Source organism: Cavia porcellus, unplaced genomic scaffold (genome assembly GCF_034190915.1).
Source record: "Cavia porcellus strain 051 isolate PalLab524CR breed Dunkin Hartley unplaced genomic scaffold, mCavPor4.1 scaffold_1, whole genome shotgun sequence".
Taxonomy (NCBI): domain Eukaryota; kingdom Metazoa; phylum Chordata; class Mammalia; order Rodentia; family Caviidae; genus Cavia; species Cavia porcellus.
The window spans coordinates 92923659-92950265 of record NW_026947484.1 but is presented as its reverse complement, the minus strand read 5'-3'; the positions used below and the strand labels follow the sequence as shown (position 1 = coordinate 92950265).

Here is a 26607-nt window from a genome sequence, read left to right as displayed (position 1 = left end):
CCATGTCTTCTGAGAACTCTGCATAAAAAAGGAGGCCTTACTTACACCCATGACTGAACTGCTGAATCTCTCCAAATGTGAGTCACTTACTTAGAAATTCAGGTGAGAGTTTCTGATGAAAATGTAGCACAGGGACCCAGGAAAACTTCTGTTGTCATGAGATAATTTCTGCTTATAAGTAAGTCTACTAAAATATTTCAGATTTAGATATGAAATTTAGATTTAATAGTCATATTTGTGCTCCAGTTCCCTAATTTGCCACTGATGAATCCTAAACAACTCTTTCCTTCAACAGTTGTGTGTGTGTGTGTGTGTGTGTGTGTGTGTGTGTGTGGTGTGTGTGTGTGCTGGAAAAACATGATGCACATACTCCTTCCAGCACGACCAAGAAGATCCAGGGATGAGACGATGGAGAGAAAAGTGCTCTGAAAATTGTGAAATGCAATCTCAAATTCAAATTATGTAAAGAGACTCTTTACTCAAACTCTCAAACACTTTATCTTAGGAATTTCATAAACACACTAGAGAGGCTTTTTGGTTGCCGTTTTTGTTGTGTTTTGTTTTTATCAGTACTATTCAAAAAGATCATACCGAAAATTTTTTCTTACAAAAAGTTCTGTCAAAGGGCCTGCAGTCAAACAGCCAGACATGCCCTGTGTTCCTGCTGACTGCCATTGGGACACTTCCTTCCCACAAGTGGCCAGTGCTGGCTGAGAACACTGTTGAAAACCTGCTGCCATCAAGAGTCCCAGAGTAATTGCATAGGCCGTGAGAAGAAGCAACCCAGCCCCTACATGCCTGCACTGGGGAAGCCTTGGTGTAACGCAGAGGTCTGGGAAAGCCCACCCTGCATCTACTGCCTCCCTGAGAACCTGGTGTCTGACCCCTTGCCTTACAGCACAGATGGGCAGCCAATGCTAGAAGCACCTAGGACCCCACAACCAGCTTGTCTGGAGGAACCCAGGAAAATGTTAAGAAGGAGGAGCAAAATACAATCACAGACCTGCAACCTACACGGAGAGTCCAGGAAACATACTCATAGAAAAAGTTGGAAGTTGACATGTGAAATTTCTGAACTGATAATTACTTAACTCAAGAAACAACTTTATGAGGCTATATAAAAGAAATCAGATTATAAATTAAATCTCACATTAAAAAAGAAATGACAACCATAATGAAAGAATTGCTGAACATATCGAAAGCAGACAGATTAGAAAAAAGAGCATAGGAAAATGAGGGAAACTGTGAACGAATAATAAAAGAAAGAAGTACAATGCATGAAATAGATTCAAATAGATATCCACGAAATTAAAACCTTTACTGAAAACTGTCAAAACTGCTTGAACAAAACTGAAGACTTTCAGATCTTGAAGACAGGATTGCAGCAAGTGCTATGAAGGAAAAAGTCTTTTAAAAATAACAAGAAACCAGGAAATAACAAGCCAGTGGCTGCAGGATGATGCAAAGAAAAATAATTTAAGAATGATAGGTGTGTGTGAAAAAGCAGGAGTCAACGCAAATGACATAAAAAACTATTTACAGAATAGCAGCAAACTTTCCAAGCATGGGAAAAACACCTGACTTTCAGATAAGTGAGGCATAGAGAACTCCAAATATCCACACCCAAACTAAATCTAAACCCAGACATATAACTATCAAGATTCCAGAAATTAGGCACAAGAATAGGCTATTAAAAACCATTAGACAGTAGAAACAGATCACCCATAAATGAAAACAAATCAGAGAAGCAGACTTCTCAGCACGAACCATCAAGAACAGCATAGAGTGGAGTTATTTCAAGTCCTGAAAGAAAACAGCTTCTAGCCCAGATTGACATACCCTGAAAAACTACCTTTTAAAATTAGTGGAAAAATAAGATACCTCATGACAAAGAACAACTGAAGGAATTCATGACCACCAACCAACCCTACAGAGAGCTGAAGGATATTCTAGAGAAAGATAAAGGTGCCCATGGTTCCTAGGACAGCATCAGAAAGGGACTGACAAGCAGGGCAGGCAGTTGAATGGAGGGGGAAGTAGAGGGCCAATGGCAGAAGGATGGCATAGCAGAAACAAGCTAATGCATGCTAATCATGGCCATTAATGTTGATGGCCTCAACTTAGAAATTAAAAGAACACGGCAGAGTGGATCAAGAAACAAGATCATGAATATACAGAGTAAAAGGAACACATTTAACTAAAAAGGAAATTCACAGACTGAAAGTCAAAGGAGAGAAAACAATGCTCCATGCAACAGGAAACCAGAAAAAATCAGGGAGAGCTTGCCCATAAGTCACAAAATGGATATGAAACACATGGTATTTTTATACAATGGAAAACTACTCAGCTATAAAGAAGGATAATCTCAAGGGTCTTGTATGTAAATGAATGCAGCTTGAGATCATGCTCATGCGTGAAATGATTTGGACTCATGCTAGTGAACATCATGCTGTCTCCCTAGTATAAAAAAATAAAGCAGTTAGTGGGTCCAAAATGTACAGTAGATATTGTGAAAGTGAAAAGAGAAGAAACATCTAAAAAGGAAAGATGGAAACCAGTAATTTCCTATTACTTTGTTTTGAAGTCCTATATTGTTTTCATTGTTTTATTTTATTATGTCTGATGATATGGACAGCTTTTTTGAAGATAACAAGATACATTGGGGTAACCATTGTTGATTTCCTATTATCTTGTTTTGGAGTCCTGTAACACTTTCATGGTTTTGTTTTGATTGTCTTTTTTCTGTTTTGTTTTGTTTGATTTTATCATGTCTAATCCCATAGGTAGATATTTTGAAGATAACAGTCATTGTAGTAGCCATTGCTGATTTCGCATTACCTTGTTTTGAAGTTCTTTATCACTTTTATTGTTTTGTATTAATTGACTTTATTTTGTTTTATTTTGTTTGGCTTTATCCTCTTTAAAATAAAAAAAGGACTTTGGTGCAAATTCTATGTTTACAGATTACATTTATATTTTAAATTTGGCAAATTTAAGTCTCAGATAGGTAATATGCCTAGGATGTGTTTGAGCTAGAACTAGATAATAAGACTTCAAATTCTTGGTCAAAATATTTTCAACATTGATTGAGCTGTCATCTTCTTCTCTAAATATCATAAGATGCAGAGAAAACTATGAAAAACAAACCTCAAGTAGGCTTACAGGAAGGTTATATATGTATATATAATAAAATATGTGTATATATACATATATATCAAGTTTTAGTCATTCAAAATAAATACCAGATGATAGCTGTTTCCTTACTAGCTATGTCTTTGTCCAAGTAAACTGTCTGCCTCCCATATTCCACATTCCAAATGAAAAGTCAGTGTATAGTTCACCACCTTTGTCAGCCAGTCCTTACTATTTCCAATCCCAGGAAATTTAGCTACTTGAAAACAGGCTCAGATGTTTGAGCTGCACAGATATATGGGGGATCCCTCAGCTCACGCATTTATTCAGGTTTTAAAATTCTCACTTCAAATTCTATCAGCATTTTGAATCACCCTGTGACAAAGATATATTTAATTCACCATAAATATTTACTTATTTTATGATCTCTTTAATCCCAAAATAAACATCAAATTCTCAAACCATTACAACTTTCATGTCCAAACACATCTAATGTCATATCAGTGATAATAAAACTTTTCTTCACAAGTATAACAACTAGACAGACATCTCCCTTCTTGCACAGAATGTATTTTATGTGACACAGACAATGCTTTTAAACTTGGCATCATAATTTTGAACATATTTATTGTTCAATTATGCTTTCAGAGATTATACTAAGGTTTAGTTTGCATGCTAAATGTATCCAATTATGTGCTTTTTGAGCTCTTATTTTTTATGTTTATAACATGTATAATTTTTTTTGTCTCCTGTTATTGTCAATTCCTGATTCAAGTATCCAGTATCTGTTTTACAGTTTGGGAAACCAATTATATTAGCTTCTTTATGGTATACCTAACATACTACCACAACAGTAGTGGCTAAAAATAACACATATCTAATGGTTCACAGTTTCTGTGGGGCAGTATTCTGGGCAGGAATCTGGGAAGCACTACCAAAATGATTCAAAGATGAGATTCAGAAAAAAAGTGCTTTATCAACTGTGAAATGCCACCCCAAGTTCAACCTATGTAAAGACAATCTTTTCAGACCCAAGACACTAAAAATAAAAGAACCAACCAGGTCTGGGTTCTTATCTGGAAAAGGATATACTTATGAACTTACAGGATGTTAGAAGAATTCACTACCATGCCTGTTGGACTTATGGTAGCTTGCCTCTTCAAAGCAGAAAGAAGTACACAAATTCTTAAGTCTGCTAGGAAGATGGTGTCAGGCAACATCATCACAAGACAACATACCTTCACTTTTGCCTGTTACGTTGCTTAGAAACCAGTTATAGGTTCAACCTAAATTCAAAAGGAAGGAATTATAAAACCTAGCTATAAATTCCAGAAGTGGGGTTCCCGGGAGCTTCCTTAAAATGAATGAGCGACTTGAATTATTCAATCTAGTTAGTGTCAAATGCAAAATTAAAATAACAGACCCACAACAGGAGACCAAGGAGCCTATGACCAGTTCACTATCACTACTCTTTGAACTTCAATTGTAATTATTTCCTGAATTTTGGTCATGTCCTGAATTGTCTGGATATTCAATAGAAGATTTTTATATATACAGAGTTCTCAAACTAAGCAACCTAACATTTAAAAAATTCTCTTTCCCATTTTCATTCATTCCTAGGTAGTGAAAATGTTTGTCTAATTCACAATTATTTCTATACTAAAATAGTTTGTTATTAAGGTAGTTGAGTCTATCTCTGGCTAATACTTAGTTATTAAAGAATGCTTATCTAGGTCAGGGCACAGTATTTGCCTATGGTGAAATTCCTAGAAGACAAAGTAAAAGTCTCCCTTCCTCTCTTCCCCTGGGAAAGCATGCTTATCTTCTTAAACAATGGACTGTATCCTTCTGGAATTTACTTTGGTAATTTAAAAAGTCCCTGTAAAGTTTCCATATAGGGAATACTTGAACAATCCTAAATACACTTGAATAATGTTTATATCTTCTTCCCTGTACCTCCTACCCTCAAATATGTTTTTAGTGTTTCCTATTCTAGATATTAGATCAGTTACCTATGTCTTCTTTGGTACCATGTGGTATAGGTCAGAGGCAAAATATTTAGTGCAAGTAAGTACTTTAAACCAAAGTTGCTATCATACTTTAAAGTCTTTTGAGTAGTTATTTGGACAACAAAAAATGTATGCAGCAAGTGGATGAAGATTGAAATCCATGCAAAGAAAATCAAATGCTTGTCACTTCTGTCAACATTTGCTACATTTATTGGATGATTAAATAATCTCTTAGACATTTTTCAAAACAAGGGGAGTTTATTCTATGACCAAATCCTGTCTAAAAAAGAATGTCTGGCATTTTAAAGTACAATTGAAACTTTTTAGTCATAATATTCAATTAGATGGGCCATTGAAACTAAGTAAAACATAATCCTATACTGAAAATTGAAAACAATAAACAAAATATAGCAGCACAAGGTTCTTCAAACTATAGTTAGAAAAATGAAATTATGCTAGCCACCTAATCTGACTGGTTTATCCATAGTGATAAATTTTCAGAATGTTGCACAGAAGTTGGTATAGGAAACAATTATGTTAAGTATTGTTTTTTCATTTTCATTTGGCAGACATGGAGGTGGCCATTAACCAGAAGAGAGTATAGAATGCAGATGTTCCATTATTAACTTTAGAGTTCAAACTCTGAGTTTCAAGTAAAAGATGAAGTATTTGATAGTGTCCGTGTGACAGAGCACACTATTACTTTCCATGCACACCTCTCTCAACTGCTTCCACATAGTAAGCATCTTTTGGAGAGGCTGGGGGAGAGCTATATGGAAAGAATTCAGGACAGTTAGACATATCTAGAAACTCTATCCTGTTCCCACTCCCCAGAAACTCTTACATTTTATATTTTGGGATCTCAAGAGGGGAAAAAAAAAACATTGCTTACTTTGTCTTAAGTTTTTAACAAGGAGAACTTAGTTTTCAGAGAAAAGTTGTCCACATCACTGGTGGCCAGAGCAGGAATCACAGTATGACATGTGTATCTATGCGTGACAGGGAAAAAGGTTCTATTCACACATTCACTCCCTCAACTCTGCTTTCTCTTGGCTAAAGAGACACATAGAAAATACCGTTTAGTTTGTAGATGGACTCAGAGACTGTATGGAAAGAAAAAGTGGCCTGCATGAGAATATTCAACTTGATAGAACTTCATCATACAGAGAAGGGGTGGACAATTTCCATCAGAACCTGCTGAATGAAGCTGCCTCTTGGCATGAGTACTAACAAGAATTTGGAACACTGTCAACATTAGTGGAAGGTCCCGCCTTCAAGTGACTATTAGTGACATGTATATTGAAGGATATTGGGATAAATTATCACCTTGAGCATAAGCCTAGGTTACAAGCCTTCTTCTCTACAATAGCACTTACATAAAATCCCCAGAGGATGGAGGGCAACAGTCCCAAGTCCAGTAGGAGGACTAAATTCATCTGAAGAAACTGCAGTAGTTTCTTGCATCAGGACAAACAGGATGAGGTAGGGAAAGGGTATAAAACAGAAATTAAATCAGATTACAAAGGGGGAAAAAATCACTTTTCTTGCACACATCGCGGGTGTGTGTGACTACGATATTTATATTCACCAAATCTATACTTGAGTAGGCAAAACTATAAATTCTGGAATATTAAGTTTTTAAGTTACTTTTAAAAGTATACAATAACTGTTCTATTTATCGAGAAATAATATTCATCAAACTTTAAGAAGCCAGGTAAAGAGTTTTAGTCTTTCACTAAGATCATCCTTCATTATTATATCTCTCTGGAAACAATCTCCCTCTTTGTGCCTTTAGGCACTGTGACAATTACTATGGATACTTTTGTCCTTTGTTTGCATAACATATTTACAGAGTGAACAAAGTGATCATGTATAATCAGATTTGCCATAATCACCCACCAGAAGATCTTGCTTTCATAAATTTAAGGCAGCACCCATCTAAAGGAACCTGTCATCTTTCTACTTTTATGAATGTATAATTTTTCAAGTTTTACTGTGTATTATCATGTATCATATGTACTGATGCAAGCAGAAGGATTTCACACAAAGTGTGAAAGAGAATAAATACAGGTACTCGAATGCAGGATTGCTTGAGCTTTGAACTGCCTTGAAATACAAACTTTAGATTCCTATGCATTGTTCAGTTATTGCTGTAAGAATAGAATAAACACTCTACCCCAAATGGTGAGAAAACTGCAAATAATTGCACCACAATTTGAAAAAAAAGATTCTATGCCTGACAAAAGCAAGGCTTACATTTACCAAGACCATATGGAATCATCTAGAAGAAAAAAGAAAGAAAGAAATTTGTCTAATTGCAGCACATAAGGGTTGAAGAAGGAAATATGTACTTTAAATATCTAATTAAAAACAATCCTGTGTGGAAGATGACCATCTCCAGTTGTTTGTGTGTGTGTGTGTGTGTGTGTGTGTGTGTGTGTGTGTGTGTATGTATGAACATGATTTCTTTCATTTTTATTTTCCTTGGGGATTAAACCCTAAGCTTTCATACTGAGTTACGTTCCAAGCCCTTTAAGAAAAAAAATTTTGAGACAGGTTTTCAGTAAGTTATCCAGCTTGGCCTGAAGTTATGACCCTTCTGCCTCAGCTTCCCAGCGTTTTATGTCAGCATGCTCGACTGACCATAGTTTCTTAATTGACATCCTGTCAGGAGAGCATTTTACTGTTAGTATAAAAATGAATGAGGCAGTTCTAGGACAGAATCGACCCAGTCCATCTTCACAGAATCACTTTAATAATTATCACAGAATTTAATTAAAATATATATTGCAAAAATCACAAAATCCATGATAGAAGATGACTTTTTTCCTCCAAATTAGGAAGGATACTTTCAGTGTTGTTGGTTATGAGGCTTTATTTCTGTCATTAAGAAAAAAAAACCTAAATATAAATCTGGGAGCCAAATGTGTCTGGTGATTGATATCTTATGGCAAATTTTAAAAAATACTTTTAAATAATTTTCCTAAACACTGTATTCTTTTAGGGAAGTTTTAAAAGGAGAGTACAAAGGTTTACTTGTCACCTGGCACTGAACATGCAAAGCTTTCTGTTATCAACATTACCCACCTGAATGACACATTTTCTACCGCTGTTGAAACCTACATTTATACATTGTTTTTGCCCAAATCCTGGAGTTTTACATTAGGATTTAAATCTGTGTATTGTATATTCTGTGTTTTGAACAAATATATAATGCCTTGTATCAACCATTATGGTATCTCATGGAAGGGTTTCACTGTCTTCAAAATCCCTTATGTCTTTCCTAGTTATCCACCTCCTTCAAAGCCTAACAGTTAATAGTCTTTTTGATGTATTCATGTCACCTCCTTTTCCAGAATAACATATAATCAGAATCATACAGTATGTCGACTTTTCAGACTACCTTCTTTCATATAGTGTTATATATTTATGATTCTTACATGTTTATTATGGCTTGAACTTTTTTTTTCAGTCTGAATAATATTCCACTATCCAGATGTATTATACTTTTTGTCCACATGCATACAGAAAGATATCTTAGTTGTTTCAGGTTTTGGCAATTATGAATAAAGCAGCAATAAAGATTCATGCATATATTTTTGTGCACACAAGTGTTCTGCTATTTTGGTCAACTTTCAAGGAGTGGGATTCCTGGGTTGTATGGTAAAAGTATGTTTAGTTTTTAAAGAAAGAACCAACTATCTTCCCAAGTGGCTTTACCATTTGCATTCCCACCAGCAATAAATGAGAGCTCCTAATATTGCTTTACCTCCACGAATTGCTTTTCAACAGTATTGAGTGCTGTCTGCATTGTGAAATTTAGCCATTTAATAGGTGTGTAATGCTATCTCAATGCTGCTAATATGAATTTCCCTGATGACATAGGATGTGGAACATCTTTTCATATGCTTATTCCCCCCTCCCCCCGTGCATCTTCTTTGATGAGATGCCTATTAACAGGTTTGGGCCTGTTTAATCTGTTTTCTGATTAGGAAATTTTAAGAGTTCTTTTAATTTATTTATTTAATTGAAAAATTGTATATGTTTACTGTGTACATATTTAAACTCTTTATATATTTTGGGTATTAATTCTTTACCAGATACATGGTTTGCAAACAGTTTCTTCCATTGCATAGCTTATCTCTTCACTCTGTTACTTATCTGGCTGCACAGAACTTTTTAGCTTGAGATAATCCTGTTTTCACTTCTGTTGCTTATATTTTTGGAGACATATCCAAAAACATTGTTGGCACATGAATATCATTAAGATTTTACTCATGTCTTCCAGTAGTTTCATAGATTAATATCTAACATTTAAAATTTTAATTCATTTGAATTAATTTTTGTTATGATATAGTGTTTACTTTCATTCTTTTACATATGGCTGTCTAGTTCTCAGAACTATTTATTAAATATTATTTCCTTGGCCATTGTGCATTCTTGGCAACTTCACCAAAGACTACTATCATAAATGCATGAATTCATATCTTGATTATCTGCTGCATTGGTCTATTTGTCTATGTTCACATAGACAGTACTATACTGTTTTGATTGCTATAGTTTTGTACTCTTTTAAAGCTAGGTAGTTTAATGCCTACATTTTGTTCATGTTTACTCAATATTATTTTGGCTATCTTGAGTCTGATTTTATTCCTTAACAATTTCAGGATTGTATTTTCTATTTCTGTGAAAAACATCATTGGGATTTTGGTATGTATTAAATTGGCTCTATATAGTGCTTGAAGTAGAACAAATATTTAACAATATTAATTCTTCCAATCCATGAGCATGGACTATATTCTCATTTTCTGTGTGTGCTTTTCAATTTTCTTTCAACATTCCTTCATAATTTTTGTCTTTCAATACCTTACTTAAATATAAATCTACATATTTCACTTTGTTTCAGTAGCTATTATAAATGTTTTTTTTTTTAATTTCTATTTTGGGTGGTTCATTGTTAACATATAGAAATGCTATCAATTTTTTGTATGATTTTTGTGTTCTATAATTTTACCGAATTTATTTTTAAGTCCTAACTTATTTATGGCAGAGTAATTAGGGTTTTCTAAGTATAAGATCATGTCATCTGTCAACAGGGACAATTTAACTGCTTCCTTTCATGTTTAGATACAATTTATTTCTTTCTCTTGCATAATTGTTTTTGCTGTGACTTCCAGTAAACATTGAATAGATGTGGGAGGAATAGCATTCTTGTCTTGTTCCTGATTTAAGAAGCTTTCAACTTATTACAATATGATGCTAGCTATGAGCTTGTCTTTTTGTCATTCCTTTGCATCTAATTTACTAAGAGTTTTATCATGAAAAGATACTGGATTTTGTTAAATGCCTTTCTGTATCTATGAAATGATCATACGGTTTTGTATTTTATCATGTTAGTGTAGTAAATCACATTTAGAGATTTGTGGATATTGAATCATCCTCACAATGCTGGGATAAATCCCACTTGATTGTGACAAGTGATTCTTTTAATAAAGACTTCTTTAAACATTTTGGGTAACTATCACTTTTGTCAGATATATTGTTTGTAAATTTTTTAGTTTTTTTGTCTTTTTTTTTTAAATAAACAGGGCCTCACTATGTTGTTCAGATTGCTCCTGAACTCACTGTACAGCCCAAAGTGGTTTTGAACTTGAACTTGCAGCAATGTTTCTGTCTCAGCCTTGCAAGTCCAGCTGCAAATATTTTTTTCTAATTTTTGTCTTCTCATTCTCTTGTAATGTGTTTTGCAGAATAGAAATTCCTTATTTTAATAAAATTCAATTTATCAATTTTTTTCTTTTTAATGGATCATAGATTTTGTTAAATCTACAGAGGCATTATCATCCTGAAGGTCATCAAGATTTGTTCTTGTGATAAAGAAAATGTGGTATATATTCAAATGGAACAATATTCAGCTACAAAGAAAATGGAAATTTAGTCATTTTCATAAAAATAGATGGATCTGGAGAATATCATGTTGAATGCAATAATACAGATTTAGAAAGAGAAACATTATATGTTCTCCCTAAAATATGAAACCTAAAAACAATGCCATGAAAGCAGAAAGGACATTATTATTACCTAAGAGGAAAGGAATGGGGGTGGGATGTAAAAGTGCAAGGGAGGTAGGGGGGTAACAGACATGCTCAACAATATGAGCATTCGAACTCACCATTTTGTAACATTATTAGGCACTCATATAAAAACATTTTATCTTATGGTATCTACTAGTATTTTATGGTTTTATGCTTACAATTAGGTCTATGGCCCTTTATGCATTAATGTTTAAGAAGGGTGTAAGGACTTGTCTAAATTCATGTGTTTGCACATGGATGGATAGTTGTTCAACTATTATTTATTGACAAGACTGTCTTTATTCCATTGTAATGTCTTTGCTTCTTTATAAAGACCATGTGGATAGAGCACATTTTAAGTTAAAGAAAATAATTTTAATTATTTGGCAGGCAGTAAGGTATAGAAATCAATAGCTTCAAATCATGCAGATCTGGCTTTGTATGCAAAGTCCCTTTTTAACCAGCTGTGTGACCTTCAGAAATAGATATTTAACCTCATTCAGTTTCAGTTTCCTTACCTTGTGGCTACTTTGTCAGTTTCAGTTATATACTATGAAGTCAGTCTGTAAACTTTACCAGTTGATTAATCAATTTGTTCCTTAGTTTTCTCTTAGATTAGTCATAAAATTTAATGATTTGATTTTGTAACTTGATCAACTACTTCTAAGATAACAGTAAGTAATTTATCAACTAGTGATTTCTTACTGTTTTTTTAGACTGATCATTTCTCAGTTATTTTTTTGAAATTCTGTATTATTTTTACACTTTTTTCTGTTTTGCTTTTTTTTCTATGTAATAAAAAAGATTAGGCATACTATTATAAAATTGTCCACCATTTTAATTGTTACATGTGTATGAAATTTAGCCAGCATCTGAGAAATTATATTATTGTTTGTGTTTGGATGCCCCCCACCAGCCTCATGCAATCATGTAGGTGGCTGAGTCTGCTGTTTGTGATTGGTTTGTTGTCTGGTACAGGGCTTAATGGTGTGAGTGCTACACTAGCCCAGGGGTGAGGAGCCAACATACAATATAAGGGTGGGAAGGAGGGATGCTTTGCCTTTTTGCCCTTTCACTCTAGTTGCCTGCTGCTGCCATGAATCGGCTGCCCCTCCTCCAATCTGCCTTGGAGCCAGCTGAGTATGGACTAAAACCTCCAAAAACTGTAAGCTAAATAAATCTTTCCTTCCCTAATTTTTGGTATCAGGTATTTTGTCTCAACAAGAAAAAAGTAACCTAGACAAATGATAAAATATAGTCTGTTACTACATTCATCAGCATCACCATCATTGTCACTACCAGCTGCTCCACAGTTCAGTCAGTTGTCTCACACACTTTCCAACATCAACATAGGGTACCCTGTGGGGAATCTCCCCTTATATGAAATAGGGCAACTGAGGCATGATAGCAAATCTTCAGTCTCTCTTTTTCAGATATGCTCCTTAGATTCTAGGAATAAAGTAAAAAATAATTCTTTTTTGCTTTCTCCTCTTAAACTTTATTGCCTACAGGAGTATTCTAAAAAATTAAGACAGTTCATTAACTTCACAATTAAAGTGTACAACTGTTTAGCTTTTAATATATTGTGCAATTATCCCCGTTATTTAATGCTACATTTTCTCCCTCCCAAAAAACCTTAAAGTCACTAGCATATAAATTTTATTTTCAACACATCAATTTGGAGGATTGAATTGTTTTACTAGTTGATTGCTATAGTCGGGAGGGGAGCCAGTAAGCTACTCCAATATTCATCCTTTCTTGTTTCTCAAATGAGACAGCCTTAACGGTCTATATTCCATACACACAGTCATGGCGATGTAACTAAACCCTTGCCAATAAGGTATAAAAAGAAATGGTGAGTTTCAGACTCTAGAAAGCTCCTTAGGAAGCTTCTAATTGAACTTCCCTCTCACTGCGTGGAATACAGAGATGATAGCTGGAGCTCTAATGGCCATTGTGCCACAGTGTATTTAAGAGTGTGAGTCAGAGGCCTAGATGATTGAAAAAAGAGATTAATGGGCCTGCTCTCTCCCACACTTGACCATAAAATATCTTTAAAATTTTTATATCCTAATTATTTTTACATTGCAGAAAAACAAATGTCTGCATATGCCACTATTTGTGATACAGTACTTAATAGTAGACAGCACAACTTTTGAGCTGTGCTTCCAATGCTTCCATCAGTGTTGTAAGTCTGGAATTACCAAAAAGAGTAAAATCATAAAGCCAACTTCTTCTGTTCTTATTAGTAATAACTATGACAAATTGATTTTCAACACAGAGAACATTGTTTTCAGCCACTTATTTAATTAATCCTCCCTATTAATCTCCACACATTCACTCATTCATACTTTGGGACATGTTTGGTATATACAGTTCAGCAGTCCCCATAGAAACTTGGAACAGTGCTGGCAGTGGTAACAGCTAATGCCTTCAAATTAATCTACAACACTCCAATTTCAATCCAGAGGAAAAAAAACCATCTGAGCGCTTATACATCAATACTAAAATCTGTGTAAGATTTGCAAAAATACCTCTTTGTGAGAATATAATTACTATCCGAAATAAAGTTCACCTGGAGTTTTGTATTCATTAGCTTTTTAGAAATTTTTTATAATCAAGTTCAACTCCTTAAAAAACCAAAATGAATAACGTATTACTTCTGAAGACTTCCCTGTTAAAAGGAAAATTAATGATACTTCAAATCTAAGCACTCTCCCATAATTCTACTTAATTAACCTATAAAGAATGTTCTCACAGATTTCAATGTTAATATTCTAACTTCTGGGCAGTATATATTGTTCAACTCATCCTTATATATTCTGTATGTTGAGTAAGCTAGGTTCTCAGTTAATAGTTTTTAGTTGAATCAGTACTCTAAATATGTATCACTGTAATCATTTAATTAACAGATCAGTTTTGTGACCTTGGAATAGTTATTTTTCTTTTTAGTAGCTTTCACATATTAGAACAGTTTAAAATTATCCTCCTGGGGCAAATAAAATATGTATGCTTCATCTGTTAAAAGAGGACAAAAATCCTCCTCCTAGGGCTAGTCAAATATGAATTCAGGACTTGGTACAAATAAATAATAATTTCTGTTCTTCTTATCATTATTATAATTATTTTTACTTGTTGAAAATCCTAATATGTATGCTAGGAAAGCAAAGCTTTGTAAAACAAAGTCATTGCCTAGAAGCCTGCCAGGACAGATGCTAAGTGCATATGCATGTATATATGTCAGGTATTTGAAAAAAAGTGATGCAAAGTAGGAAGGTTCACCTCTCAGGAAGGGCTACACGCAGATTTTTTTTTTAGTATTCATTTTCCTCTTTGTCAACACCAAGTTGAAAACTGAACTGGGCACAAAGGAAAACTAAAGTGTTTCTTTCCAGCACTTCCCATTGAGTACTAATGCTATCACTTTTTTAAATTGAATAAAATATGATATTATTTTTCTTAAAAGTGATTATTAGAAGGGATTACAGGAAAAAGAATCTTGAAATTGGTATCTAGAAAGTGCCTCTTTGATAATCATTCTAGCAATATTGTGCTATTAGTGTTTTATTTCATTGGCCAAACCAGTTACAATCTCATATTAAAGGCCTGAAATAGCAATTACTCTAGGAAAACAAACAAAAAAATCATGCCTATAGATATTAGAAGATTAAAAATAAACCTAAGAGGATATGCTTTTCCAAAGAGATTTTTGCTATTGTGCACAACCTTAAATATCTTCTCATGTTTTCTTAAATTCAGATGACAGAAGCCTGGCCCTTTGTCACACTGTTCCAGTAGGCTTCCTGATGCCTACAGTTCTATTGTAGCATCTCTTTGCATACCCAAGTGCCACATGACCTTATACGACCACTAGAGTCACCAACCACTCCTATCCACCTGCCTCCAACCACCAATGCACAGTGCCTCTACACGTGGCAGACAGGTTTAAACTCATCACACAGGTTGTAAGTTTTAACATTACCTTTGTTTTGTTTTATTGACAGTGCCTCTTGGTGTAGTACAGGTTGGCCTTGAACTCACTACAATCCTGTGATCCTCTCACCTCAATCTCCCAAGTGCTGGAGTTACAGGCCTTTGCCACCAAGTCTGGCTTTTAACATTACCTTTTAAACAACTGACAAACTCCTTTGAAATATATTTGTCTTTTCATATGCTAACTTAGTTTTTTGTATCAAGGACATTTATTACACAGAAGCAATGAATTATTCCTTGTGCTCCATCTGATATCCTGAATTATAATTTAAATCACAGTATCTATATTTTGCATGTGCTTTTTAGTACAGTTCCGGTATAAAACAGGTAATATTTACCTCCTTAGACTTACAAATGTAAAGTTCATTTCAGTGTGCTAGTTTCTTTAAGAATGAATATAAGTGGGGATTCATTCAAGAAAAGGAAACCTAACTTAAAGGGGAAAAGTTGGAATTCACACCTAGCAGGGATTTATTTAATATTAAGCTTTTAGAATTAATAAAGTCCTTTGGAGAGACTCTCACAAAATAAGACATGAAAATGTGTTCAAAAAGGAGTCATAAAATTCACACATTATATATTTCTAACTGATGTTAATTTTGTTCTACATTTGAGAAAGTGTCTGATCATAAAAATCTGCTTGCATTAGCATTGGTAGTTTTAATGCTTCACATTTTATTACCTCCAGTGTCTTTTTAATAATTAATCTTGATATTTATTTTTGTTCAGAAAAAATGACACAAGTAAAGCAAATGGTAGACATCTCATAAATCATAGATACGGACTATATAAGCTATGAGGAAATTAGAACATGATAAAGGAAAAAATTTTTCTTCCTTAAAGGATAATGGTTTGCAGTTAATTCAAAAGGTCAAGTATAAAAGATAGTCTCTCTCAGTAAATACTGAGATTCATCATCCTGACATTATTTACAGAAGTCACAGTTCATGAACTGATAGGAGAACCCAGGATCCTCTGTTCTTCTGTTATCCCTTTCTCTATTCCGTAATTATGTCTTAATGCAAAGATGTGAATCATGCATATATTTCATTTTTAAGATGAGCTTTATCATGTGATATTTCAGTGACGTTCCACTTCTATCACTGCTAATAAGCACAGTATTTATTTTGTGCTGCTTGTTAGATATCATTCTGAATATTATATATTATGAGAAATTATTTCAATTATAAAAGATGTGATAATAAAGGAAGTCTTTGTGTTCGCTAGCCATTTAAACAAGTACTAACATTTACCATATGATTCTTTAAATATAAAATATTTTAAATATGGTTAAAGTCTGTCACACACAATGCTCCAGTTCAGTTCCCCTTTCTTCCTGCCTGTCTAGAGAACAGCCAGCAATTCAGCACTGGAGCATATTTTACCCACTCTATTATTATATGACAGAATTTCCCCTAAATAGTAACTACTGAAGATTTATGGGACATTAAAATGGATATATATGTCATCATATTATAAAATGGCATCATTTCCCTCTCAGCATTATACTTTTGAAATTGGCCTACATTAATAGATGTAAATCTATTTTAACTGCTTCTATGGTGTCTTACTTTTTTCCCCGCGACAAAATACCTGACACCCAAAATTAAAGGGGTGCTTATTTACTTAGCTCAGTTTGTAGAGGTTTCAGGCCATGATCTCTGGTTCCAAGCCAGGATAGCACATGACAAAGGGCTACCCAGAGGAGTCGATGGCAAGGACAGCAAAAGCAAGCCAGACAAGCCTCTTTCTGTCCCTTACACTGTATCTGGTCTACTAGGATTAGGGTATTGCCAATCACAGTGGATTTATCCAGCAACCATCCAACCTTAATCCCAGCACCCTTAATCTCAGAGGAGTTAAGGTGTAAGAAATGCTCCTATATTGCTAGTGGGAGTATAAATTGATACAACCACTTTATGGAGCAACGTGGGATGTCCACAAAGGTGTGTATAGTTAAGTCTTCAATACCAACAATTTAATTTTAGGAATATATCCTCAAGAAACACAGAAACATTCACTAAAGTACTGAATGTAATAGACTAAAATTGGAAGAAAATTATACCTAGCCATCAGAAGGCAAATGGACGAATAACATGCCAATTCATAGAATAAAATGCTATGTTATAGCTGTGTCTAAATGTTTCCCCAAAGCTTTGTATGGTCAAAGGACTTTTACAAAGTGACCAGATCTGGAGCGTGTGATTGACTGGTGGTGCAAGGCTGAGATTAAGGGTGACTCTTGCTTTTGTCAAGTTGTGAGAGTTTTTTTTTAATCTGATGGATATGAAATGCTAAGAATGTTGTTTCAATTTGTAAATATCCATGAGTAGAAAAATTGAGCGTCCATATAATACATATTAGCCATGCATGCCTCCTGCTAATAAGCCATTCTTTTTTATTATGGTGTGAAAATTTTCCCTAACTAATAAATATTAAAGATTTATGGGACATTAAAGTGTATGCAAATGCTATCATATCATAAGATGGTATCATTTTCCCCTCAGCATTAAATTTTTTGAAATTGACCTATGTTAATACAGGTAAATGTATTTGGACTATATTGGATAAGTGATTAACATGTAGGGAAGCTGCCATCCTTCTGATACTAAGACTGCGATTCATGATATCCTGTACTTCTTTATTTAATATCTTGATCCTTCAGTAAAAATATGTGTTTCTTCAGATAAATTTTGATAAGGTTAATAGTATATTCTTGGCAAAATAAATAGATGCCCTAACACAGAAATCTGATTGACATAGCACAGAGAAAGGTCTCATGTGTGCATCACACTTAATCATCCATGTTCTCCTAGGCAATCAGAGGTTGCTTATTAAAGGAGAAGATAATCTTCTTCAGTTTCTAAAAGGAAGACGACTGCTGTGGTTGCTAAATAATCAGCCATTTATGATTTTAAAAATGAAAAGTGGTAAATAAGATCTGCTATTTCAAAGACGTGTGATTTTTGTTTTCTTCTTCTCCTCTTATTTTTCATTCTCTTATTTAAACCCATTTTGCTTTTCTTACCCAGAATTAATGATTGGTTTCATTGGTTTCATTTGTAGTCAAGTGACTAACAGGGTCTGAATTGACATACACCTTTTCATTTGAGATCTGTGTCTCTTACAGATCTAAATTCTTATAGCTCTGCTACTACTATTAGTGGTAGCTTTCTAAAATTTCATTTTCTAATGGTTATTACTATTGCAAAATGAAGTTCCTGCCTTCCTTAGGTTGTTCTAAGGCATATATATAATTCCTTTAGCAAGGTACCTTATATAATTTGGTCTTCTTCAGCTGCTTGTGTCTTCCTATACAAACACAGAAATGATGTAAAGTATTAGTGTAGGATACAAAGTCTCTATAAAATATGAAGTTATATAATATATTCATATACAGAGTTTAAAAATATAGATAAAAGTATATCATGACTCTTAGCCTCATAACACATTAGGTAAACCATGCAAGTCTATGGAGAGAATAGTAATTTTTAAACTCATAGGGTGATACATATTTTCATACACTGCAAGGTGTTCTGATTTTTTTCTTTATGAAGTCATGTATAACACAACATACCAAGTATGAAGTGAACCAGATGTAATCATTTTGCCTCTACATATTTCCCCAAGAATCATGAAACCAAAAATTGAATCGGAAGATACTTCTACATTGAAAACATTTGGCCCTTTCAACGTACTTTTTTCTTTTGGTCAAAATCAATTAACAAACTATGGTTGGGGGAGGATGGTTAAAGAAAGGGGACATAAAATAAATTATGATGAATTATGTATATGTACCAGTTTTCCATGATGAATGTAATTATTATGTACTCTAAATGTGTACTAATAAAAATTTTAAAATTGTGGTTAACTACTAGTCTATGGATTATGAATCAATAGACACTTTGAGTATTTGTACATTTGCAACAAAATGTTAGTTGTCTCTAATCCATAAGGATAATACTTATGCAAGCTTTTGTTTTGGAAAAAGACAACTCTGTCAGGAATGCAGTGAATGAATTCAGCTTGGAAGCTGTCAAAAGCATCACACATTGCTCTTCAGTAACTTAAATGCTTTTGACATGCAACTACCTTCCCTGCATTCAGGTCTACTAAATATTCTAGCATAGCACTCATGTATTTTCTTAAATATATTTAAGAAAATTAAGCTATTATCTTCAGGTATTACAGTTAAATTACATTTCCTTTCCCTTGTTGAGGTGGGGGAAGAGTTTGTTGAGCACCCAAAGGACACCCAGAAATAGTTTTAGAGCATTTTTTTTTTGGTCTTTTTTCCTTTTTATCAGTACCAGGAATCGAACTCACAACTGCCTGCTTACAAGGCAGACACTTATGCCGCTGAGCTAAATTCCCAGCCCCTAGTTTTAGAGCATTTTACATATGTGTTCCTTGAAATAATATTTCAGTATGTAGAAATACTATTCTCCACCACACAGTAGTTCTCTACCCTGGATATGAGGGAGAAAAAAATAATTTAAGTTGAACCATTTTTAAGAGATTATAGTTTTTAGTTTCAGCTGAGCATGTGTCAGTTAATGACTTTCTCTAGAAAAAAAAAAAAAAACTATCCATTTACAGACATTTTTGAAGATACCCTCTACCAAAATTCATCTTATTCCATAAAAGACACTTTTGTTTTACCAGTAATTCAAAGGAACAGTTTTCCTGGTATAAATACGTTAACAATTTTTCTGTTCTATCAGTATTTAATAGAATTCAAAATATCCAATTTAAGAGCTACTCTATCGGCACTTGAGGTTTGCACTTATTACATACTGAAGAATATCCCATTCTATAATGAATTGCATGCTAATTATTATCCTGATGTTGTATCTAGCTGACAGCCAAAGCCAACCAACATGCTCTGTTTTTTGACTATTCCAATAATGCATAACGGGCTTTGAAAACAGCCTATTTCTTCTCTGCAAACAATGCAAAGTGCATACAAGCAAGAGTTTCAGGCAATGATTAGAAATAAAGTTGCCTGCTGGGCCTTTTAGACAAATGACTAGCTTAGACTGCTTCTCAGAGTTCAGTGAACCAAATCAGCCTACTGAGAGAAATCTAGCTAGCAGCCCTGGTTGAGGAGAAATTGAAGGAGTGTCACTTTAAGGCCAAAATTCCATTTATGATCAAACTAAATTAAACTTGAAGTGAAAAAGTTCTATAAAGAAGGTAAATCAGACTTTTCCAGTTTTCAAAACTTATTTGAAATTTTGAAAGATTGTTTTTCTAAAAATATTTAATGAAGAAAGGGTATGAGAGAAGAAAATTTTCAATTAAATTTAAATAAAAACTATCTTCTGAAAAAAATAGCAATAATGTTATTCAGAAGTGTAACAAAGTACATCATATAGTTAATGGTCCTGTTGTATAAATTTTCTATGTATTAGGATAAATCTGTAACTTTCAAAACTATGGATTTCCAGTTGGTAAACAGTGAATTCACATTATTTTTTGATAAAACTGTATATTGACTTGAAATGCTATCATGACAGATAACTTGAAATGTTCTTTTATCAACTCACTAAAAACTGAAATTCATGCTATTTTAACAAAAATGTTTCATATTTAGAAAGATTTTCACATTCACAAGTCACCCTTCCTGCATATTTTGTGGTAGAATTCTTACAACATTTTCACCATACAAAGAGAACAGCAGCAGAGTGATAGAAAATAGGCTTGGTGGATTTTCTCTGTCCACAAACTCTTGGCTCAGTTTAGCACATATCACACACAACTGCTGGGCCAGATGCTACTGAGGTGAAAATCAACATATGAACCCTGTCCCAAGAAGGAGAGGCAGAGGTGGCGACATATGGGTATAAATGTCTTTGGGGGGGCTGGGGATTTAGCTCAGCAGCATAAGCACCTGCCTTGCAAGCAGGCAGTCGTGAGTTCGAACCCTGGTACCGATAAAAATGAAAAAGACAAAAAAAAATGTCTTTGGGGTACTAGGTGGGATGAACTGGAAAGCATATAGAATTGTTCAGAGTATGTTCCTCAATTATTTCTTTCTATCTTGGCCACCTGCCTTTGCCAAGTGGTTTTTGTGATTCTCCTTTTCCACTGAAGTGGCTCCTCACTATGGATGGAAACTTAAAAACAAGGGCATGAAAAGAATGTTTGAACTCTTGCTCTAGAAGAAACACAGAGATTATGGTGATTCCTCTTCTTCATGTCTACCTAGAAGATGAAGTTATACTTTTATAAAATTTTGCATGTTATCGGCCATCCCCCACAGAAATCATAAGAATTTCACAAATTCATGAGGAGGCTACATTACCTTCCGGTATTTAGGAAATTTTGATCTTCTCCCTCACCTTCTATTGCACAACCGTAGTTTTAATTACTTGTGCAGGTAGGCATTTCCTCCTTAAGAAAAATGTTTCCACACTGATTTACTTGTGAACTCAGTAGAAATGAGTGGATTTAATAGTATGAAAAGTTTTCTTCTGGTGTGTAATTGTATAAAATGAGAATGTTTGTGCCAGTGACAGCAACTGTTTCTAGTGGATGTAACTACTGTGACTAATTCTGTCATGTTTATAATTTGTTTGTATGACTTAATTTCCTTTATTGTATAAATGATGTAATAATTAGAGTTGCTTATGAAGTTTCATGTAGCATCCACAAGCAGCACTTGCCAGGACTTTGCAAAAACCAAATCCAATGTTAGCTAACATATTTCACACTTTGTATAACAGCAAATGGGACAAAATTAAAATATAACTGCCACGATATTGTTCACCAGGAGAAACAAAAACAATTTAGGTAGCAAAGTATATGTACCATAGTAGGTCACAAAGAAAGCTTTGGGCAAATAACAAGAGTATTAAAGTAAGTTCTGAATTTTCATAGCTCAATGAAGTAAAACAATTATACATGCATTATATGAAAATTATATCATACCTGTGGGGAATTTTGCCAGTGTTTCTGTCCATCCTGGACTACAAGCTTTAGAAAAATATGCATGCCCATCTTAGAGAAGGCATAAAGGACAAAACCAATAAGGAGTGGCTTGTGAATAGCAACTGAATGACCAATTTACTTATTGGCTAGCAGAGAAGAATATGACATAACTATACAAAAACACCCTTTTGAGAGAAAACAGTAAGAAAACAGGAGAAGAGGTAGACACAAAATCACATGCTTGCTTTGATGCTTCTAAGGCATTGTTTTTCTTGTGATTCTACTATTTTATGATTGAACAAGAATCCCACTGGCTTGTGTACACCATGTGAATAGTTTTGAGCACAAAGTTATTGCCATATGAGCCACATTAGACTGTTCAAAAATCACCAATCCAAGTCTCATAATGAAGTACCAATTACAGATCACAGTTTGATTTGCAGGAAGAGAGGGGTGTGTATCTTGATACTGTCAGTCAACTATACTATTTGTTTTCATTTAAGAGTTCATTTGCTTTCTTCCTTTCTCAAAACCATCATCAGAGAAACAAACTTGCACAAAAATAAATATGACTAACACTTTGAAGTAAAAATATCCACAAAGAAACTATAAATAGACGATAGTGGAATTTCTATTGACCTGTAAAACAATCTCAGTTTTACATATAAATCTCCTTTTTTGTTCACTAATTTAAATTCTCACCATTTCTTGTTTATACTCACTGGAAACACATCAGGTGTTTTAAAGTGAATTCTCCACATGCTTCCCGAAACTTCAACATTAGAGTAAAATACTTTAAATCTGTCAGAACCAGGAACTCTAGAAGTTGTCTCATATGCTGTCCCCACCCTACCCTTTTGCCTCACCCTGTTCTCAAGGATATGAGAAAACTCCACTAAAACCTTTCAGATCTGTGAAAATCAACCACCACCTCAACAAGTCAGAATCAGCCACTGAACCTCTGTGTTTCAATGAATAAAGAGAAGAGACACTGTACCGAGTCTTCAGTTTTATGATTATTCAAGAGGTCAGACAGAAAATCTTCATGAAGGCTCTCTCTTCGAATCAGTGTAAATTCTCTCAGGAAAACAGCCCCTTGGCTTTGGTCTCCACATACCTAGAGAGATAAGGTAGCTGAGTTAAGTCTTCAGACTTAGCCTGGAGGGAGAGGACAGTGAGGGATTAACATCTTTGAGTTACAGAAATGTCTTGGATTAATTTCAAGTCTGATTAGAGCCATCAAAAACAATGCACATAAATACTTTAATTCAAGAGCCACTAGAACATTCTGGCATGTGGCTCCTCTGACGAATGCCAAGAAAGTCCCCTGCTAAATTGGCACCTCTTAACTGCCTAGTGTACACATGATGTTGACAGTCACTGATTATAGGTTATCTTGTGACAACCTTACCAAATGATCCATATATGTGTACCACATATGGACTTGGACCCACAGGGATCCATCCAACAGATCTGATCACCAAGGTGGGGCTCAAAGTCTGTTAAATGACAACCAACTAGAGGTTGGCTTGATCCCAGAACTGACTTCCTGAGTTATTCAAGTATGTTAGAATCAAATACATGTTAGCTGCACTAGGAAGAAGGTATTGGAGAACATTTATCTAGAGCTTATCACATACTGGGCTCTTCACACATATTATCTTGCCACAGTCCCATGAGGAGTCTGTTATCAGCTATACTTTACAAATTAGGAACTAGAGACACAAAGGGCCTGAGGAATTTTCCAAGTGTTGAAATCAGCATTCAAATACAGATCAACTCTAAAACCCTTATCTTTTTATTCCATCATTACACTGTTGAACTGCTCCATCCTTTCCTGGCGAGGGACAAATTGTTAACTGATTCCTATAAATTTAAGGAGTAGGCAACCCACCTGGACCTTCCACTACCTCTATGCTCACTTAATTTGAGGCAGGAATGATTTCAATACTGCTGCATTGCTGAGAAGACAGATGTGTGTGTGTGTGTGTGTGTGTGTGTGTGTGTGTGTACACAAAGCTTAGTAATGCAGTGCACTGTACAAAGTAAGCATTCAGCAGATACACCCATTTTTATTATCAAAAGCCCATTCTCCTCAAATAACAGGTAAATTCTTTTTAAAAAACTTTTTTTTGAGACAGGATCTTGTTCTACAATCTGACCCTGAACTCTTTGTGGCCCAGGCTAACCTTGAATTCATAATCTTCTTGCTTTAGGCTCCAGTGCTGGGATTACAGTCATCATACCTGAATAAGTCCAGGTTTTTAACATTCATGAAGCTCTTTAACCATGTTTGTAATATCTGAGATAAACAATGTATGCCAATCATAGGGTTCCACGTTTTTACTCTATATATTTTGAATTTTATACTTTGTCAATCATGAATGTGTGAATATTTATATTAATTTATACCTTCTTCAATGTCTGCAATAGTTTTAATAATAAGTAAGAATTATTTTATCCCCTAAATCTTTTGGAAAGGAGTATAATTGCCCATATTTATGTGGGATATTTTATGTGTTATACAGTATAGTTTCACTGTGGCAGAGAGAATCTTCACCCCAAGAGCTTCCATCCCTGGTGTCATGCCTGTGAATACCCTGCTTTATATGGCAAAAGTGACTTTATATGACAAGTATCACTAAGGTTCCTAAATTTAACCCAAAGAAAGGGTTGGTATCTTGGCTTATCTGGGTAAACGTAATGTAATTAGATGCAACTTTAAAAACAGATTTCTCTAGGCTGACAGCGAAGTTAGATATGTGGTGGAGGAGTAAGTCAGAGAAATTCAAGGTCCAACAAGGACTTGACCACCACTGCTGGAAAATTTGTGCCTGTAGAACCATTAATCAAGAGACTGAAGACATAGACAAAAATAATTCTCATATTATAAAAAGACAATGAAATATCAGATATAGATCCTGGATACTTGATAATATTTAAAACTATAAATGATAATCAGCAAACATGCTGTGCATTTTGTTATATTGTAATTTTCAGTCAGAACTATGTATTTAAGGAAGATGTCTACATGTTTGTATTTCCTAAGAAATTTGACGTTTCATAATTATAACCAAGATGCTCAACCCATTAAGTACTTTTATGTTATATTAACACAGAAGATATTAAACTAAAAATTCAATTTAATTCTAAGAATAGATAAGAATATACAAGTTGCATGAAGCAATTATTGCCATTTCTCACATAAATGTCTTGTGTATATCTGTTTTCAATTTAATTGCTATCCATGAACTTTGCAACTAATTAAGCAATTTAAAATGCCTAAATTAATTAGGTCAACAGTATTAGTTTTGAAGATCCATCAACCATGACTAATGCTTACTTTTGTGTGTTTTAGAAACATTGTTAGACTAAAGGAGAAATGTAAGGGTAAAAACACAAATTTTCTATTCTGGGCTCATTTTTTTTTTTTTTTACTTTCATAGTACATAGAATATTGCTTTTTATTAGTACATCTAAATTTATTAATTAGTAAATAACTTTTATTAGTACATCTAATGTTATTAATTAATTTTATTAATACATCTAAAAAACAGTGAAGAGTGATTATGTTCACTGTGGGGGATTGGTATATCCACATAACACATTTGAATTCCTTTCTTTCCCCCTCCATCCCACCACCCTCCATCATCAGATTCATTTATATATAAGGCCTTATAAATTATAATATTTACAGATTGAAAACCAGACAAGTACCAGAGAATATATAAAATATGTGAAACAATTGTATTAAACCAAGGTACACTTCTAGATACTTTGCCTACTCTGGATTATAATACCTTTTTTCCTTTTTTTTTTATTGTCTGTCTTCTATACTATATTCATGTACATATAAAGACTTTCATATAAGGTCATGTGATATTTAAGCTTATGTGTCTGAGTTAGTTCACATAACAGTATGGTCCCAGATGCATTCATTTTCCTCAAAATGACTCATTTCTCCTTTTATGGCAAAGTAGTACTCCATTGTGTATAAATACCTCTTTTTTATCCATTCATCTATTGATGGAGATATAGACAGTTTCCAAAATTTAGCCATTATGAATTGCGCTGCTGTAAACATGAATATGCAAACACCACTTAACTCTTTTAAGAAAATTCCTAGAAGCAAAATAAGTTGGTCAAATGGAATTTCTACTGTTAATTTTTTGAGACATCACCATACTGATTTCCATAGTGGTTGTATCACTTTCCAGGCCCACCAACAATGGAGAAATTCAAAGTAGTACTCTTATCACTTCATGCTTTTATTCATTCACATGTACACACACTTATATAAATCCTACCAGATGCCAAGGGCTGCCCTGTAAGGCTATACTGTAGAACATATTTTTCCTTTTCAGACACAGTCACTCTAATACTCAACATGAATGTGACAGACTGCTAACTGATCCCAATGCTACCAACTTCTCATCTTGACCATACATCTACATAATATTTCCAAG

The 26607-nt window shown here is 34.1% G+C and overlaps 1 protein-coding gene across 2 annotated transcripts in view; it reads right to left on the bottom strand.

Annotated features, from left to right (window-relative positions):
- Positions 1–26607, bottom strand: part of Adamtsl1 (ADAMTS like 1) — a 927295-nt gene that overhangs the window by 643172 nt on the left and 257516 nt on the right. For both annotated transcript variants that reach the window (XM_063251663.1, XM_063251668.1), the window contains exon 2: positions 23139–23258. In XM_063251663.1, the coding sequence (XP_063107733.1) occupies positions 23139–23258 (120 nt within the window). The remainder of the gene's footprint in view (positions 1–23138; positions 23259–26607) is intronic.